This window comes from Lepidothrix coronata, unplaced genomic scaffold (genome assembly GCF_001604755.1).
Source record: "Lepidothrix coronata isolate B3197 unplaced genomic scaffold, Lepidothrix_coronata-1.0 Scaffold212, whole genome shotgun sequence".
Taxonomy (NCBI): domain Eukaryota; kingdom Metazoa; phylum Chordata; class Aves; order Passeriformes; family Pipridae; genus Lepidothrix; species Lepidothrix coronata.
The window spans coordinates 1,199,900-1,214,916 of NW_016690392.1; the positions used below are offsets into that span (position 1 = coordinate 1,199,900).

At 58.7% G+C, this 15,017-nt stretch overlaps 1 protein-coding gene across 5 annotated transcripts; it reads right to left on the reverse strand.

The window, feature by feature from the left end:
* Positions 1 to 348: 348 nt before the first annotated feature.
* Positions 349 to 11,909, reverse strand: LOC108506344 (tyrosine-protein phosphatase non-receptor type substrate 1-like). 5 transcript variants are annotated; one of them, XM_017833264.1, is made up of 8 exons: positions 11,638 to 11,909; positions 4,749 to 5,102; positions 4,230 to 4,541; positions 3,729 to 4,079; positions 3,376 to 3,474; positions 3,014 to 3,038; positions 2,580 to 2,619; positions 349 to 1,845 (listed from the first exon to the last, which is right to left on the reverse strand). In XM_017833264.1, the coding sequence occupies exons 1-8, from the start codon at positions 11,708 to 11,710 to the stop codon at positions 1,591 to 1,593; spliced, it is 1,509 nt and encodes a 502-aa protein (XP_017688753.1). In that variant the 5' UTR covers positions 11,711 to 11,909; the 3' UTR covers positions 349 to 1,590. The 5 variants fall into 5 exon arrangements, with proteins under 5 accessions (XP_017688753.1, XP_017688752.1, XP_017688751.1 ...); XM_017833263.1 differs by having other exon boundaries at positions 3,014 to 3,035; positions 11,638 to 11,767; XM_017833262.1 differs by lacking the exon at positions 11,638 to 11,909 and adding an exon at positions 10,898 to 11,150 and having other exon boundaries at positions 3,014 to 3,035.
* Between the last annotated feature and the right edge of the window lie 3,108 nt (positions 11,910 to 15,017).

Here is a 15,017-nt window from a genome sequence, read left to right on the forward strand (position 1 = left end):
GGTTGCAGCCAGCACCCAGCCCTGCCTGCACCCCACTTTGGGCACCCCAGCTCCAGTTCAGCTCCCAGGGAACAGGGGGCACCTAAAGATGCAGCAGGGCCAGACCCTGACCAGTCCTTGCCCATGTCCACTGTTGCCCTCCCTCATGCTGCCCAGGGGAGCACCAGCACAAGAGCCCCAATCCCAGGCTCAGCCTCCTGCCTTCCTCTTCCCACAGCACATTGCAGGGCTGTGCAGGATAAACCCCCTCCCTTTCCTTTTTGCTGCAGGGCACACAGACCCACAACCCCACCCTGCATGCCCAGTGCAGGTGACAAGGTGGCCTCCCTGAGCACAGGGACACGCTGATGTGCGGGAGCAGCACAGGACTTTTCACTTTTATTATAAAAATATCTTGCAAGCAAAAAAAAAAAAAAAAAAGAACAAACAAAAAAAAGTCTGTACAAGCAGTCACATCGCTCCCAAAGCACCCCCAGCTTCCCCCAGCCCCTTGCCAGCAGCCAGGGGGGCAGCCCCACACATTTCCTCTGCTGCAGGAGCCAACACAGGGCAAGACCCTGCATGTTGGCCCAGAGAGGGGGCACATGGAAGACATTTGTCCCCACGAGTGGCCTGGGGGGAGCCTGCCTGGCCCCCAAAACAGAGCTGGGGGTTGGGGCATGTAAGTCTCTTATAAACTCTGTAGGGGTTGGAGGGTCTTTTTACTGAGGCCTCGGTCTTAATCTCGCACATCTTATTCTAGTGTTAAGTACACAGCAGTACACCCACGTACAACACAAAAACATCGGGGGGGTTCAGCTCTAAAAATTAACAGTTACATGTCAAACAGTCAAAACATGTTACATGGTACCTGCGGGGAGCTCCCGGAGGGGGAGCCAGGCTGGGGGGACCCCGCACGCTTTGTACAAGCCTGGGGCAGTGCTGGTGGGTCCCGCTGCAGGGCAAGGCTGTGCAGAGGAAGATGATGATGATGAGAAGGATACTTGGTGCTGGGGAGCCAGACCTGGAGCCCCCCTGGACAGCAGGGTGGGGGCTCGGCTCGATGGCCTTCCAGCCTCTTGGCCTTGGGGCGAGACCGAGGTCCCGCAGAAGGGACACTTGGGAAGAGAGGCGGACACTTCGGTCCTTCCTTTAAAGCCAGAGTGTGGTGTCCAGGCGTGGTGGCAGAGCCCCAGAAGGCAGTGTGGGGGGCCCTGCTGGTCCCGGGGAGCCGTGGGCCAGGCAGTGGCATCCCCATGAGAGCTGGTGTGGAGGCACTGTACCTCTCCCCTCAGCCCAGCTGGAGCTTCCCAAGGAGCTGCTGCTCCGCTGGCTGAACCCGCTCGTGGGCAAACCCGGCACACTGAGGCTGAGCGACCCCCAGGGGGGGTCCCGAGGGGATGGAGCGGGCAGCCCTAAGACCAAGCTGGCCCCAAAAATCAGGTCTCTGTGGATGGGAGATGACCCCCCACAGTATCGCGGGCTCCACTTCCATCCTAAAACACAGGTACCGCAGCACATCTTCACATCGCTCCCAGTGCTTCCAAGAGAACCCTCCCGGGGAGGAGCAGAGCTGCCCCCCACGGGACAGGGGATCCCAGCAGCCACTGCTCACTTCCTGGGGATCTGGACGCTGGCGTACTCGGAGCTGGCCTCCTCAGGGCGCGGGGCCGGCCGCTTGGGTGCCTTGCTGAGGTGCACCATGTCCAGGTCGGCGTAGGTGAGGTTGTCGTCGCCGTTGGGTGCCTGGCTGGTCTGGATGCAGGCGTACTCCGACTGCTGGCCCATCTCCACCATGCGGCGGATGGTCTTCCTCTCCTTGTCGAAGTTCAGGTCTGCATAGGTCAGGTTGTTGGGGTCGGATTCCTGTGCGAGACACCAAGAGTTCCTCCTCTGGGAGGACAAGCAAAGACCTCCCTGTACCCACCACCCGCTCGCCAACCCACAGCTCCATGCTGGAATCAATCCCGCTGCAGCTTGTCTCGGGACACCTCAGTCCCCCTGCTTGTACAGGGGGAACAATGCCAGCAGCCACCATCCTGCAGCCATGCCCTACCCCATGCTACAGCTTCAAATCATGAGCCACCCTGTCACCCTGCCCTGGTAGGGATGGGCTTCAGAGCCACCGCCACAATGCCAGAGCCACCACTGAAGCTGCTCCATCACCCTGTCCCAGCAGGGCCAGCCTGCCCAGCGATGCCCACGAGGGAGCTGGCAGAGCCTGGGTGGGATGGACAGATTGCTGCTGATCACGATTTAGCTCGCAGCTGCGTCACCAAATGCAAAATAACTCCACAAATAGCCTGGCTGGCTATCACACAGCTGGTTCTCCAGGCAGCACAAACCCAGACTTTACTGGGAGGAGGAGGAGGAGGGAGGGCGAAGGCAGGAAAGATGCTGGGAAGTGGCTACCCCATTCCTGGGGCAGCTTCTCTTCCATCTCCAGCCACAGTGTGGAGACACCAAGAGGTTTCACTGGGGAACCACCACCCTCCACTGGAGACACTGAGATGTTTCACAGGGGAACCACCACCCTCCACTCCCATCTCCGGTGTCTCTCAGCCACTCTCCCTCCACAGTCCCAGAGTGAATGGACCCACCTGCATCGTGGCCTCGCTGCTCTTCTCTGGTTCATGTAACCTGGAAGGGGGAAAAAAACCAGACAGACAGACTGAGTGCCCTGTTGCCTCTTCCCTGGTGATGGAGCAGCTGGGGAGGTCAGATGCAAACCAAGGACCTTGCAGCTGCACCCAGCAGGATGGGCCCTGAGTGTTTGCTCATGTGCTGGTCCAGCTGCCTCTCTGCTGGCCAGAGACCAGCTCCCATATGCCTGCTCAGCCCCACCCCAAAAGCCAAAAATCACCATGGGGGAAGAACCCCAGCCAGGGAGATGGGCAGAGCCCATGCTCCTGCCTTCCCTTTCACAAGTTTTGGGGATCCAGCTCTGTCCCAATCCTGAGGGACTCTGTGGCTAGAGATGTCCCGGTTGGAGTGCCCACAGGATACCCAGTGACTAGAGGAGATCTGCACTCACCTGGCAGTTGGTGAGCTTTTACCTGCTGGAAGAAAAGTAGTTTAGGAAAAAAATAATCCAGGAAACAACATAACCTCCCACATTTCCCCAGGCATGGAGCAGAGACTGCTACAAGGGCAAGGACACATCTCTTCTCAGAGGCAAGTGCCTACATTTCCCTGGAGTTTCATTCCATTCCCTACAGGAGAGGACAGGGGTCAGACCAAGCAGAGCTTTCTCTGCTGCCTGCAAATAGCCAGGTCACCTCTATCCGTCATCCCACTGGGCAGGAGCCACCAGGAATTGTCCAAGCACTAATGTGAGAGAGAGAAAGGAGGAGCTTGGGAGCAGCTGCCTCCCTGCCACACATTCAGCTCTCTTACCCTTGATCTGCTTTGTCCGGATGAGGTACAGAATTGCAGCCACCAGCAGGGCCAGCACCAAGCAGACCACGGCCACCACAACATAGATGAGCAAATTGCCTGAAACATCAGTGAAAAGGTCACCATGGTACGAGAACCTGGTACCACCAGTCCCTGCAGACTCATAGCTGGAATTGGCCCAGTTACACATGAAGCCCCAAGGAGGACAGCTCGATGCTGGCCACTATCACACCCTCCATCCCCCTGGTACAGAGATTTGGTCCTTCAACCAGATTTTGATGGAGCTTTGAGCTTTCTCAGGGGGTTACACCATACAGCCACCCCGGCAGGCACCCCACCCAGCTTTGACGCACCACTATTTATCTGGGACCACTTGCTTGGTCCCTTCTCATCCGGGCTGGCGATCCACAGGATGGCTGACTGGTTGACAGGGGCCTGACCATCGTGTACCACCAGGCAGGTGAACACAGACCCATTCCTCTCCTCTGTCGCTTGCACCTCCACCTGGCTCCTCAGCTCCAACAAGCCCTGGCGCAACAGCGATGGCCGGGAGTCGTTCTGCACCTTCATCTTCATCCCGTTCTCCAGCCAGGAAACAGCCACATTTGCTGGGTAAAACCCCTTCACGTGGCAGGTGAATTTCACGGTCTTGTTCAGCTCAATGGGGCTCGTCTGGTCAGGGCTCACATCCACACTGGGGGAGACTGGGAAGAGAGGCAGCACCTGGTGTCTGACATCCCTGGCTCTGCTGCCCGCAGGGTGCCCTGTCCCCACCCCATGACCCACTGTACCCACTCCAGGACCCCCAGGCCCACAGGAGCAGGACACCCCAGCACAAGTGCCCCAGCCCTCACCTCTCAGGACTCTGTTGAGCTGGTACGTCCCCCGCAGCAGGGTCTGTGACGCGGAGTGCTGCACCTCACAGATGAGCCGTGAGGGGACGTCACCCTCCCCTAGGACCACTGTCACACTGCTGGACATGTTGAAGGATTTCTCCCGCCATTCAGTGACCTGGGGCAGCTGAGATGAGATGGGGACCCTGTCCTTCAACCATTTCACGCTGATGTCTTTGGGAAAGAACCCTCCAGCCGTGCAGTTGAAAGCCACCGATTGCCCCGGCCCCGCTCTCTGGTTGGGCCCAGACACGATCGGGGGGGAGGGTTGGGCTGTGGGGAGAAGCACAGGGCTGTCAGACTCTGTCCCCCTGCCCAGCCCCAGGTTTGCAGGGAGCGGGGCATAGGGATGGCCCATGGCATCCTCTCCTGGGACCAGCCCCCAAAGCCCCCTCTCCATCCCTGCTCACCCTGAGCAGAGCCCACTGGGCTGGGCTGGTCTGGCTCCCCCCAGGAGTTGCTCTGGGAGCCCCCACTCACCGAGCACAGACACCTCTGTGCCAGTTCCACGCTGAAACACCTCATTCTCACCAGTCCGGGACTTGGTGAACTTCACACAGTAATAGGTGCCGACATCCTCGGGCTGAACATCCCTGATGTGGATGGTGAAGTCTGTGTCGGATCCACTCACTGCTCTCGTCACATGGGGAGCAGAGACCGTGTCCGAATAGATGGTCCTGTTCCCACTGCCCCAGCCCTTCAGCCACTTCACAGGACCAGGTTCACTAGATCCAGACACGGTGCAGTTCAGGGTGAGCATCTCCCCTGCTTTCACCGACACTTTGTCCTGGGGCTGGTGCAGCTTGAAGTCCTGACCCCCCTGGGCACCTGCACCTGGGGAAAAACCAGACCGAGTCTCAGCTGGCACTGCACATCCAGATGCCCCATTGTTCTCCCAGTCCTGGGACATGCTGAGCACCCCGTTGTGTTAGCAGGGACCATGGGTCACAGGGCTGTCCCCATGCCAGGGAGCCCAGGGCAGAGGGTGTGGTTATGGGCACAGTGCTGTGCCCACAGTGCTCAGCAGCAGAGCTGAACGGAGCTTTGCTCAGTGAGTGCCTGCCATGCTCTGTTTGGCTAAATCATGGAGCAAATCCCAGCTGCCCACGCCTCTGGGCTGCCTCCCACGGCCACCTGGCTTTGTCAGCCAGGAGAAACAAGGGCACAAAACAAGGCACTCCAAAGAGTGCCCCTCAATGGTGTGACACCGTGTTTTCTGCCCTGAATCTGTCCCATTTCTGTATGGAATCCCAGCCCTGGTGATGCCAGTGGAGCACATTCACCCCCATCACCAGCCAAGCGGGCACCATTCCTGCTCAGCATCAACTGCAAGGAGCCATCTCAGAGCATCTCCACACCAATGCTCCCTAATCCAGCTGCCCGCGCCTCACCTCCCACAGACAGACACGTCCCAGATGATCCCCACTACACATCCATGGGTTACCCAGGGGTTAATTTTGTCAGTGCTTCCCATGCCAATAGAGTTATTGCAAACAAATTCGGTAAGATTTCAAAACTGGTCACAACATTTTTAAGCCACGTGGGGAAAGAAGGGAGGAAACCAGTTAGATCCACCTGCTGACAACAGGGCTCACCACTGCAGCCCCAGAGGTGGAGTGGCACCCAGAACTGGTGTCATGGTCACACAGAGACTGTTGCCTTTGAGAAGGTAACACTGAGCAGTGTGAGGAGCACATGGACCAGCACCCCACATCCCTCACACCAGAATCATGGAATCACAGAATCCTTTAGGTTGGAAAAGCCCTCTGAGATCACTGAGTACAACCATTAACGGAGCACTACCAAGCCCATGACTAAACCATATCCCCAAGTACCTCATCTCCATGTCTTTTAAATCCCTTCAGGGATAGTGACCCACCCCACTACTGCCCTGGGCAGCCTGTGCCAGGGTTTGACCACCCTTTTAGTGAAAAAATTTTCCCCAGTATCCAAACTAAACCTCCACTGGTGCAACTTGGAGCCATCTCCTCTTGAGCTGTCACTTGTTACTCAGGAGAGAAGAATGACCCCAACTTGGCTACAACCTCCTTTCAGGGAAACCCAGGGCAGTGACTCCTGCCAAAGCTGCCTTTGGGACACAATCTCCGGCTGGATGCTCCCAGGAGGACCCACTGTAGGACAAGCTGCTCTGACTCCTCAGGCCACAGCTGGCTCCCACAGAGACCAGAGCTAATTTTTGGCAGCTGTTAATCCCTCCTGACTCCCAGCGGTATGTGCCGTACCCACAGATGTTCCTGCTGTTCCTCAATGCATGGAATTACTCGATCCCAGTGGTCAGAATTACCACAAGCAGTATCTCCAGACTCCTTCAGTTAGTCTTTTTGCTTTTTTAGTCCACAACATCCCCAGCCAAAACCTTCAGCCCTCGGTGTTTTCCTTCAAAGGCACATCAGGGTTAACCTGGCAGCAGCACTTGACACCAGAACACGTTTTTCCCATAAAACAAACACAGAAGGACGGAGCTGGTTTGTGTCATGTCCAGATGTGTCGTTCAGTCTGAGACTTGGTCTTGCATCCAAGCAGTGGCAGTCTGGCCATCTGTGAGGTGACCCTGGGCTTCTCAAGTGACACCCAAATCACGGGGAGCAGCTCTGGAGCAGAGGCCTCGTGCACTCCTTGTTCTGAGCACGGTGCTGACGCAGGGCACACACTGCTGGATCTGCTGCTGTGGCATCTCCTGAACTTCTGCATCTCCTGAGCTTCCCCATCGCCTGCTGCCCCCAGACCTTCCACAAGAAGCGGTTGAGAAACACACGGAGGAAGTTTGAAAGCACAGAAGCACCATCACATCATCCGCCTCTCGATGAGCCCCTACGTGAGGATGTGACGCAGGCAGGGACTGGGCTGCCATGGGCACCGGGACTGGCACCCCCAGCCAACAACTGCACAGATCCCCCAGCCCCTACATGCACCTGGGGGGGGTCACAATGCCAAGTGCTCACTCCACCAAACTGAGAAAACCATTAGCAGGTAGCACTGCAGTACAGCAAGGGCCCTGTGCCCTGTGTGTGCCCACAGGAGCGGGGGGCCAGGCCCCCTCCCCACCACACAGGCTCTGTGCCCTGTGATGAGTGCGTTGCTCACTGCTCCCCTCTGCAATCCGCTGTAAAAGCAACTTCTGGGGGGTGGTGACCCCCCATGTCCCCTTTAGGGTCCCCTGCACCAGGGGGAATTGCCTGTGCCGCCCTGCTTAGCCCAACCTGAGCGAGCTGAGTGCCTCCTCTTCATCCTCCCTCTCTCCATCTGTCCATCTCCCCACAAGGCAGGCGGTGTGCCGAGGGGCTGAGCTGGGGAAGTGCCTACTTTGGGGCCCCAGAGCTGACCCCTGATACCAGAGCATGGTCAGGGTGGGCATCGCTCAACCCCAAAGCTCATTTCTTGTTTGCAGCGATGGGTCTCAGAGGAACATCCGCGTGAACACTGGGACGTTGAGCTGAGCGTGGGGCCAGGTGCCCTGCCCATGGCTGGCTGCCACGCCTGGTGGGCAGCAAGGGCTCCCCACTGCCTTGGCATGAGGGTCCTGCCTTCCTGAGACTACAGGGATTTACACCTGCAGGCAGCAGGCACACCTCTCCCAGAGCCCAGATTTGCAGGAATGTGGATGGTCTGTATGCATTCCACGTCACCCAGCCCACGTTCCCTCCTCGCCGGGCAGCGGCGTGCGAGCACCCTGTCTGCCTCCTGTGCCCAGGGATTAGCAGGCACAGAGCGTGCTGTTGTCCAGCGACAGGCTGCGAGGTGCTTTCCTGATTGCTGCTGCTCCCAGAGGAATCGGGAACAAAGGGCTTCGCGCTGCCGGCAGGGCTGCCTGCCCCTGAGGCTTCACTGGTCACAGCACAAAACACCGCGTGGCTCCAGGCAGCCTCTCGGACAGGACTAAAATGGGGCTTTGGGGTATTTTTCCATGTGTTCTGTTCCGAGCCATCACTTCAGAGGCTCCCCCCATCTCTGCTCAGATCACCCCGTTCAGGGTTTGCTGATCTACGACACGAGCTCCAGCCATGACCCACCACAGTAACACCTCCACAGGACCCACTCACACCTCTCAGCCCAGGAGCAGGAGTCCCCGGTCAGACCTGGCTTCTCCTCCTCTTGCCTGCACCCAACACCCTACATCAGGACCAAGATGAGCCCCCACCTGCTCAGAACCATCTCAACCCCCTGCAGCAGCACCCAGCAATGCCCTCACCCCCTGGATGGGAAAACACAAAGGGGAAGTTGGTAGAAAACCCCAGAACACGCAAGTTAGAAAATGCAAAGTTTCCACCCAGGCTCCTTTCCTCTTTCCCCCTGAACACAGCTTCTCCTTGCATGCAGCAGATGCCTCCCCTCCTCCTTCCCCTTTCAGGGCTCTCACCCCGAGAACTGCGGGACCAGGAGCCCATCTGAGCCCCCTCCCAGCAGCTCACAACAGGCTTGTGCACTAGGAGTGGGATGCTGGGAGTCTCTATGCCACAAGCACATGGGACACCACAATTTTTCACTCTTTCAGGGCAAACCTGCCTCCCACCTGCCACCCAATGACACTATTTTCTTCGACTTGGATTTCAAACTACCTGGAATGGGAGCACGAGCCTCTCGCCTCCAAGATCATGGGGCATTTAGGTGCTCTGACCCTGTAATCTGCTCTATCCTACACTCCAGAATTAGCCAAGGGTTTTAGAGCCCTGAAAAGCATCACCTGACAGTTCCCATGTAGGTGGGAGCACCCTTGCAGTGCAGACCCAGAGCACTTCCAAGCCCAGAGCAGAGGCAGGAGCTCGATCTGGCAGAGCCTTCCTCCCTCCCGTTATTCAGTTTAATTTGGGAGCAAAATAATCCCAGTTCTCACTGCAGTGCAAGTTTTCCGTGTTGGTGACACATTTTTTTCTATATTCCACCTTTTGAAGTATTCGATACTGAACAGATTGCAAGAGGCCGGGGTTTAATTCAGGAGAGGCTGCTTAGATGCTTCCCGATAAAAATAGATTTTTTTCCTCTGAAGGAGCCGGATAAGGAGCTCTGGGATGGCTGTGTGCTCCAGAAACAACGTGCAGCTGGTCACCGGCATCCGAAGCCCCACGGTCACTCAGTGAAGGAACAGGCCGATGGGCAAGAGAACCCCAAAATAATCCTGCTGGAATTTCACCTGCAGTAGTGCTGCCGGTGGCGGAAACTAACAGGTGCTGCCTATAAAAGGCCTGGAATCTGCTGTTTAGGGAAGCCAAGGAGAGCCCCAGGGATAGCTGTCAAGCCCCGAGCAGATCCCGGGGCGCTCAGGGAGGGTTGCAGTAAAGGCTGTGTTTTACATCCATGACATCAGAGGAAGCCTCGGCTCACACGCAGCCACCATTTCCAGGCTGTCCTCCTCCAGCATCAGCAGAAATTCATCCCAAGAGCCAGAGCCCCAGAATCAAGCAGAATTCCCCTTTGGAAGAGGCTCTGGGAAGCGCAGCTGAAACCCTCTGTGGAGACACGGAAGGGCTCTGCAGGGCGCAGGTTTCACAACAGGACTTTGCTGTTTGGCTTCCCAGGATCTCAATGCCTTTGCCCTACAGGAAGGTCTCCTGCAGGACCTTTCCCTTTCCTCTTTGCTTCTGCAGAAGCTTTTGGAGCAGCTGGCAGCAGGAGCCTGGGCCAGCTCTGCTGGAGTTCAGCTTAGTTTGAGCCGTGGCCCAGGAGGGATTCACCATATGGGGGAAAAAAAAAAAAAACATCCTACATGCTTGCACTTGAAATGAGGGACGTGAACCACCCCACAACCCAGGGCTTTCTGCCCCAGGGTGGTTCTTTTCCCATGGCTGGCTTGAAAAAATGGGGTTCTTACTCCAAGGCCACATTTCATTAAGCTCGGGAGCTTTGCTGGAGCCATTCTTTCTCTCACTGGGAAGTCGCACTCACCGCCAAAGTCTTCTTGGCTCTCAGCAGCCGGAGTTTTCAGTTTGGGGCCAGCACTTCTCAGTTGTGATCAGGCGACTCAAAGCAAGGCGTGTTGTGCTGAAAGCATTTGCTTTCTGCCCAAGTTTGCATCCAACTCTTCGCTCAAGTAAAGCTTTGATGGTAAATATTTCCAGTGGGCTTGGGAGAAGGTGGTTTTCCCCCATGGAGCCTGGGCTGTGCTGATTGTAGTGGGATCCGGTCGGGAAGGGTGGGAGTTGGACAGACCGGGCAAAAAGCTCAGCAGCAAGATGCTCCTGGAATTATACCAGTATTGCCCAAGGTTTGCCCCAAGAACCTTGTCCCTCCACTGGCTGGAAGGAGAGCGATTCCTTTGCAATTAACACCCAAAATGAAACATCCTAGAAAGGAGATATCCTTGAAAGCAGCAGCCACCACAGGGCTTCGTTCCTGGTGGGACCAGAGACTTCCCACTGCCGAGAGGGGAAGGGAAACAGATGGGGAGCGGCACACTCTGACTGGCTGTGTCCCCAGCATTTATGAGGGACTGGTGGAGACATGAGCCCTGGGGAGGGCTGAGGAACCCTGAGGCCGAGGTAGCCCAGTGCTGGGTGGTGCCCGTGGATGGTGGAATCCCACCGCTTCGGTGCCCAGCAGTTGGGTAGAGAAAGAGCCCACAGGGGGGTAGCAAGAAAAACAAGTTCCTGGCAGAGGAGACAGGCAGCACTCACCAGAGCCTCCCCATGCCTGCTCCACCACCATCTCCAAGAGGGAATTTGGGCTGCTTGCTGAGATTTGCCTCTCCCATAGCTGGCAGTGGGTGCTCTCAAATGGGTGGGAACAACATGCCTCTTCATGCCCCTGCAGAATTCCCTGTCTCGCTGGGAAGGGGAATGTCTGCCTGCCTGCCTTGAAGTTTGGTTTGAGAGGAGCCGCCGAGCGAGGGCCCCGCGGGAGCCCCTCGGCCATCGCCGCGCTCTAGGTCATCCCGGGAAAGGTCAAACCAACCGTGCGCGGAGAGACGGCGTCATGTCGCGTACCGGAGGTGTGCGGGAGCGGGGAGAGGAGAGGATGGGGGAAAAGGGAGGACGGGGCAGGGAGAGAAGGGGGGGGGACAGGGTAGAGGAGAGAGGAGCAGGGTGCAAAAAAGGGGAAAACAGGGCAAAGCAGAGGAGAGGAGCAGCGTGGGAAAGGCAGGAACAGGGAACAGGACAGAGCAAGGCAGCAGGGTGGGAGGGAAAGGGAGAAAACAGGGCAAAGCAGGGAGAGAAGCTGGATGGGAGGGAAAGGGGGAAAACAGGGCAGAGGAGAGAGGAGAAGGGCGGGGAAAAAAAAGGAAAACAGGGTAAAGCAGAGGAAAGAAGCAGGGTGGGAAGGGGAGTACAGGACAGAGCAGCGGAGCAGGGTGGGAGGGAAAAGGGGGAATAGGGCAAGGACAGGATCAGGGAGGCAGGCAGGAGCCATGGCTTACCGGGTAGGGCGAGCAGCAGCAGGCAGGGCAGTGCCCAGGCGGTGCGGCCGGGATCCCGGGGATGCAGCTCCATCGGTGCGGGGAGCGGAGCCCGCGGCTTCACAGCGCGGCCCCGCGCCCGGCTCGGCGGCTGGATTTGATACGTAGGGAAAAAAAAATAATTAAAAAAAAATGAGAACTGCAGCTGGCGAAGCAAATCGCTGTTCTCAGCCCCAAAATGAGGAAGGAGGCCGGGCTCCCCCTCCTTCCCCCCCCTCGCCGCTCCGCGGCGGGCGGGCAGCGCACACGCAACGCACCGACACGGACCCGCACCCGCGGCCCCGCCGCCGCCCGTGGGCACCGGGCCGGGCTCGGCTCGGCTGACGGGGCCGCCGCGGCGGGGCCCCGGGCGGGCGCGTGCCCCGGTGCCGCGCGGAGCCGCCTCCCCTCCGCCGCCGCGCCGCCTCCCGCCGCCGTTGCCGTGGTACCGGGGAGGGACGGGGCTGGCCCCGGTGTCGAGAACCCCTCCTGGCTCTCAGCAGCCGCGGTTTAGCGCCGCTTCCCCCCGGTGGCGGGGGCGAAACCAGCCCCGCCCGCCCCGGGGCAGAGTTCTCCGGTCACCCCGGTGTGTGGCTGCCTTAAGGTGGGCTGGGAGAAGACCCCCGGGACCGCCCGCCAGGAGCCCCGGGGTGCCCCGTCCCGCTCCGCCGGAGCGGATAAAAGACGGTTCAGTAGCCCCAGGGCTGCGGCGAGGGGGATAGGGGTCCTCTGACGCTCCACAGGCTGCCAGTGTGACCACTGTTTTGGCACAGCCACAGCCCAGCATCCCTGCACTGGGATTGGGGTGCAGGGGCACAGCCTCGGGGGTCCCGAAACCCAGGGACCACCCAGGGGACCACCTGGGGCTGGGCCAGGACAGCCTGTAGCAGAGGCACAAGCAGCACACAGCCTTGGGGGTCCGAAGTGTCCAGGGACCACCCAAGGGACCACCCAAGGCTGAGCCATGAAAGCAGAGGCACGAGTGGTGTTTTGCAAGTGTCACAGGGATGGATCAGCTTGGCCCGCGAGGGTCAGAGCAAAGGGGGGACACTGGTGCAGCACAGGCAGTTGGAGGGTGGATGGGGAGGGAGAGGAAATTCCTGCACAGCACACAGGGAGCATGGGGACATCCCCTTGATGTCCCCTCAGCAGGAGCCTGTGGCAGGGAGGGGTGAGAGCCTGAGGACAAGGCAGCTGTAATGGTAGACAGGGCTGAGGAGGAGGGTGTTTTGGTGTCAGCATCCATGGGATGCGTGTCCCTGCACTGCCCTGCTTCTCCCTGTCAAAAAGTCCTTCCCAGAGGAGGCACAAGGACACATTCTCCATTGCCTGCACCTGTCACAGCTTCTACAACTGCCTGTGGGCACTTCAGCAAGGCCAGGACAGGTACCTGGGATGCAGATACAATGCTGGCAGCTCCCAGCACCACCCCGCTATCCCCTCTGCCCTGCCAGGGGTGAGGTAGACACTGTGCAGAGCAGGAGCTCCCAGCCCACCCAGCATCACCCACAGCACCCCCAGCAGCACAGATCACACCGACCGCTCTCCTGCTCCGGGCCAGGTCCCCGAGGGCAGCACCAGGTGCTGTGCTGGGGGACCGGCGACCGGCTGCCGGCTCCCCCCCTCCCTCCCTCCCTCTCTCCCTCTCCAGGCAGCCGCCGGGGCTGTCGGCTTTATTTAGAGCCTCGCACAAACACACAGCCGAGATATCTGAAGTGACTTGGCACCATCAATCTGCGCACGGCGTCCGCCCGCGCATCCCCGGCCCCGCCAGCCTCCCCCTCGGCCCCAGCTACGCCCACGGGGCACATCCAGCCTTAATTTAGCACTGCTGGGAGCCAGGACCAGCTCCCCGGGCATCTGCACTCACCTTCTTCTGGGACCCACCAGCAGCTGGAGGATGCACTCAAGGGCTGCAGCCAGTGCTGCTCCCACTGGAGGAGCATCAGTGGCCAGTGCTGCTCCTGAGAAGCCCAGTGCAACCATCATTTCCCTTCACATGGCTGGCCAGAGTGGGAGCAAGGAGCAGGGACCCAGAGGAGCCCTCAGATTTGGCCTTTTGCACATGGGGTTAATTGCCTTACACAGGGATGGAACCTGGAGACATCCCCACAATCCACAGGTTCCTTCCCAAGAGGAAGCAGAGGGGCATGTGCTGAGTTCTACTCTCTGGTGACCAGAGACAGAACCCGAGGGAACAGCGAGAAGCTGCGTCAGGGAAGTTTAGGTTGGATATTAGGAAAAGGTTCTTCATCCAGAGGATGATTGGGCACTGAACAGGCTCCCCAGGGAAATGGTCACAGCACCAGCCTAACAGAGCTCAAGGAGCATCTGGACAATGCTCTCAGGCACATGGTGGGATTGTTGGATCTGCCCTGTGCAGGGCCAGGAGTTGGACTCAATCCTTGTTGGTCCCTTCCAACTCAGGATATTCCCTGGGATTAGCAGCAGTTTGTGCAGCTACCCCATGATGGGCAGTGCATCTTAGTGGGCCGGAGTCCAGAAAGAGGGACCCTCGGGGCAAGGGGGTTCCCAGCAGGAGGGGAAGTGCCAGGGACACGCTGCAGCCATTCACAGCCACCTTTCCTGGTTATTTTTACATGGAAGCACAGTTCCTGGGGCCTGGCTGCCTTCAGCCTGTCTGGGCTGTTCTGCTCGGCGTTGAAGGTTCAGATAACCTGTTTTGAGGCGATTGCAGAGCAGAGCCAGCCCTCACACAGGCAGCAGAGCACTCGGGAAGGGAAGTTAGAGCTTAAAAAAAGCTCTGCAAGAGAAGGTACGGCGCAGAGCAGATGGTGCGGCGCGAGCTTCCCGGGAAGAGCTGCTATTGCTCCCCATTAGGAAGCATATGGGCAGGCTCAGCTGCCTCCCCTCCTGCCCACGGCCCTTCCTCTCGGCATTGCAAGGGCCCTGCTCCAGCACAAGGGGTTTGGAGGGTGCACCCCAGTAGGGCAGCACCTGCCCCGTGTCAGCCAGGGAGCCTCAGGGAGAGGAGCGTTCGGCTCCTTGAGCACCCGAGATGGAAGGAGAACGCAGAATTTCAGGAGTGCAACGCTGCCATCACCATCATCCTTCTGCACTGAACACCCACGGTGAGCAGGAGGCTGTGGTGCCGCTTGGCAGGGCGGGCAGCACTGCCAGGCTCTCTGTGCTGCCAGCGGGCACACGGGCTGCGCTCGCTTTGCAGCATCTTAGTGCTCCAGCTCAAAACCACTGCTCCCACAGGGGGGATTCCAGAGACCCTGGAGGATTCTGGAGTCTGGCTCTCCCTGGCCCTGGGAGCCAGGCAGCAGCCAGCACGGGGATGGGGCGGCGTTCCAGGGGAGCTTTTCAAGAATAAGTTGATTTTCGCAGCTTTGAGG

Coding starts and splice junctions, on each gene's coding strand:
- LOC108506344 (XM_017833261.1), bottom strand. CDS start 11,135: ATGGCCGAGGGGCTCCCGCGGGGCCCTCGCTCGGCGGCTCCTCTCAAA. Junction 3,039..3,375: donor CCGGACAAAGCAGATCAAGG/GTAAGAGAGCTG, acceptor CTTTTCTTCCAG/CAGGTAAAAGCTCACCAACT. Junction 2,620..3,013: donor AAAAGCTCACCAACTGCCAG/GTGAGTGCAGAT, acceptor TCCCCCTTCCAG/GTTACATGAACCAGAGAAGA.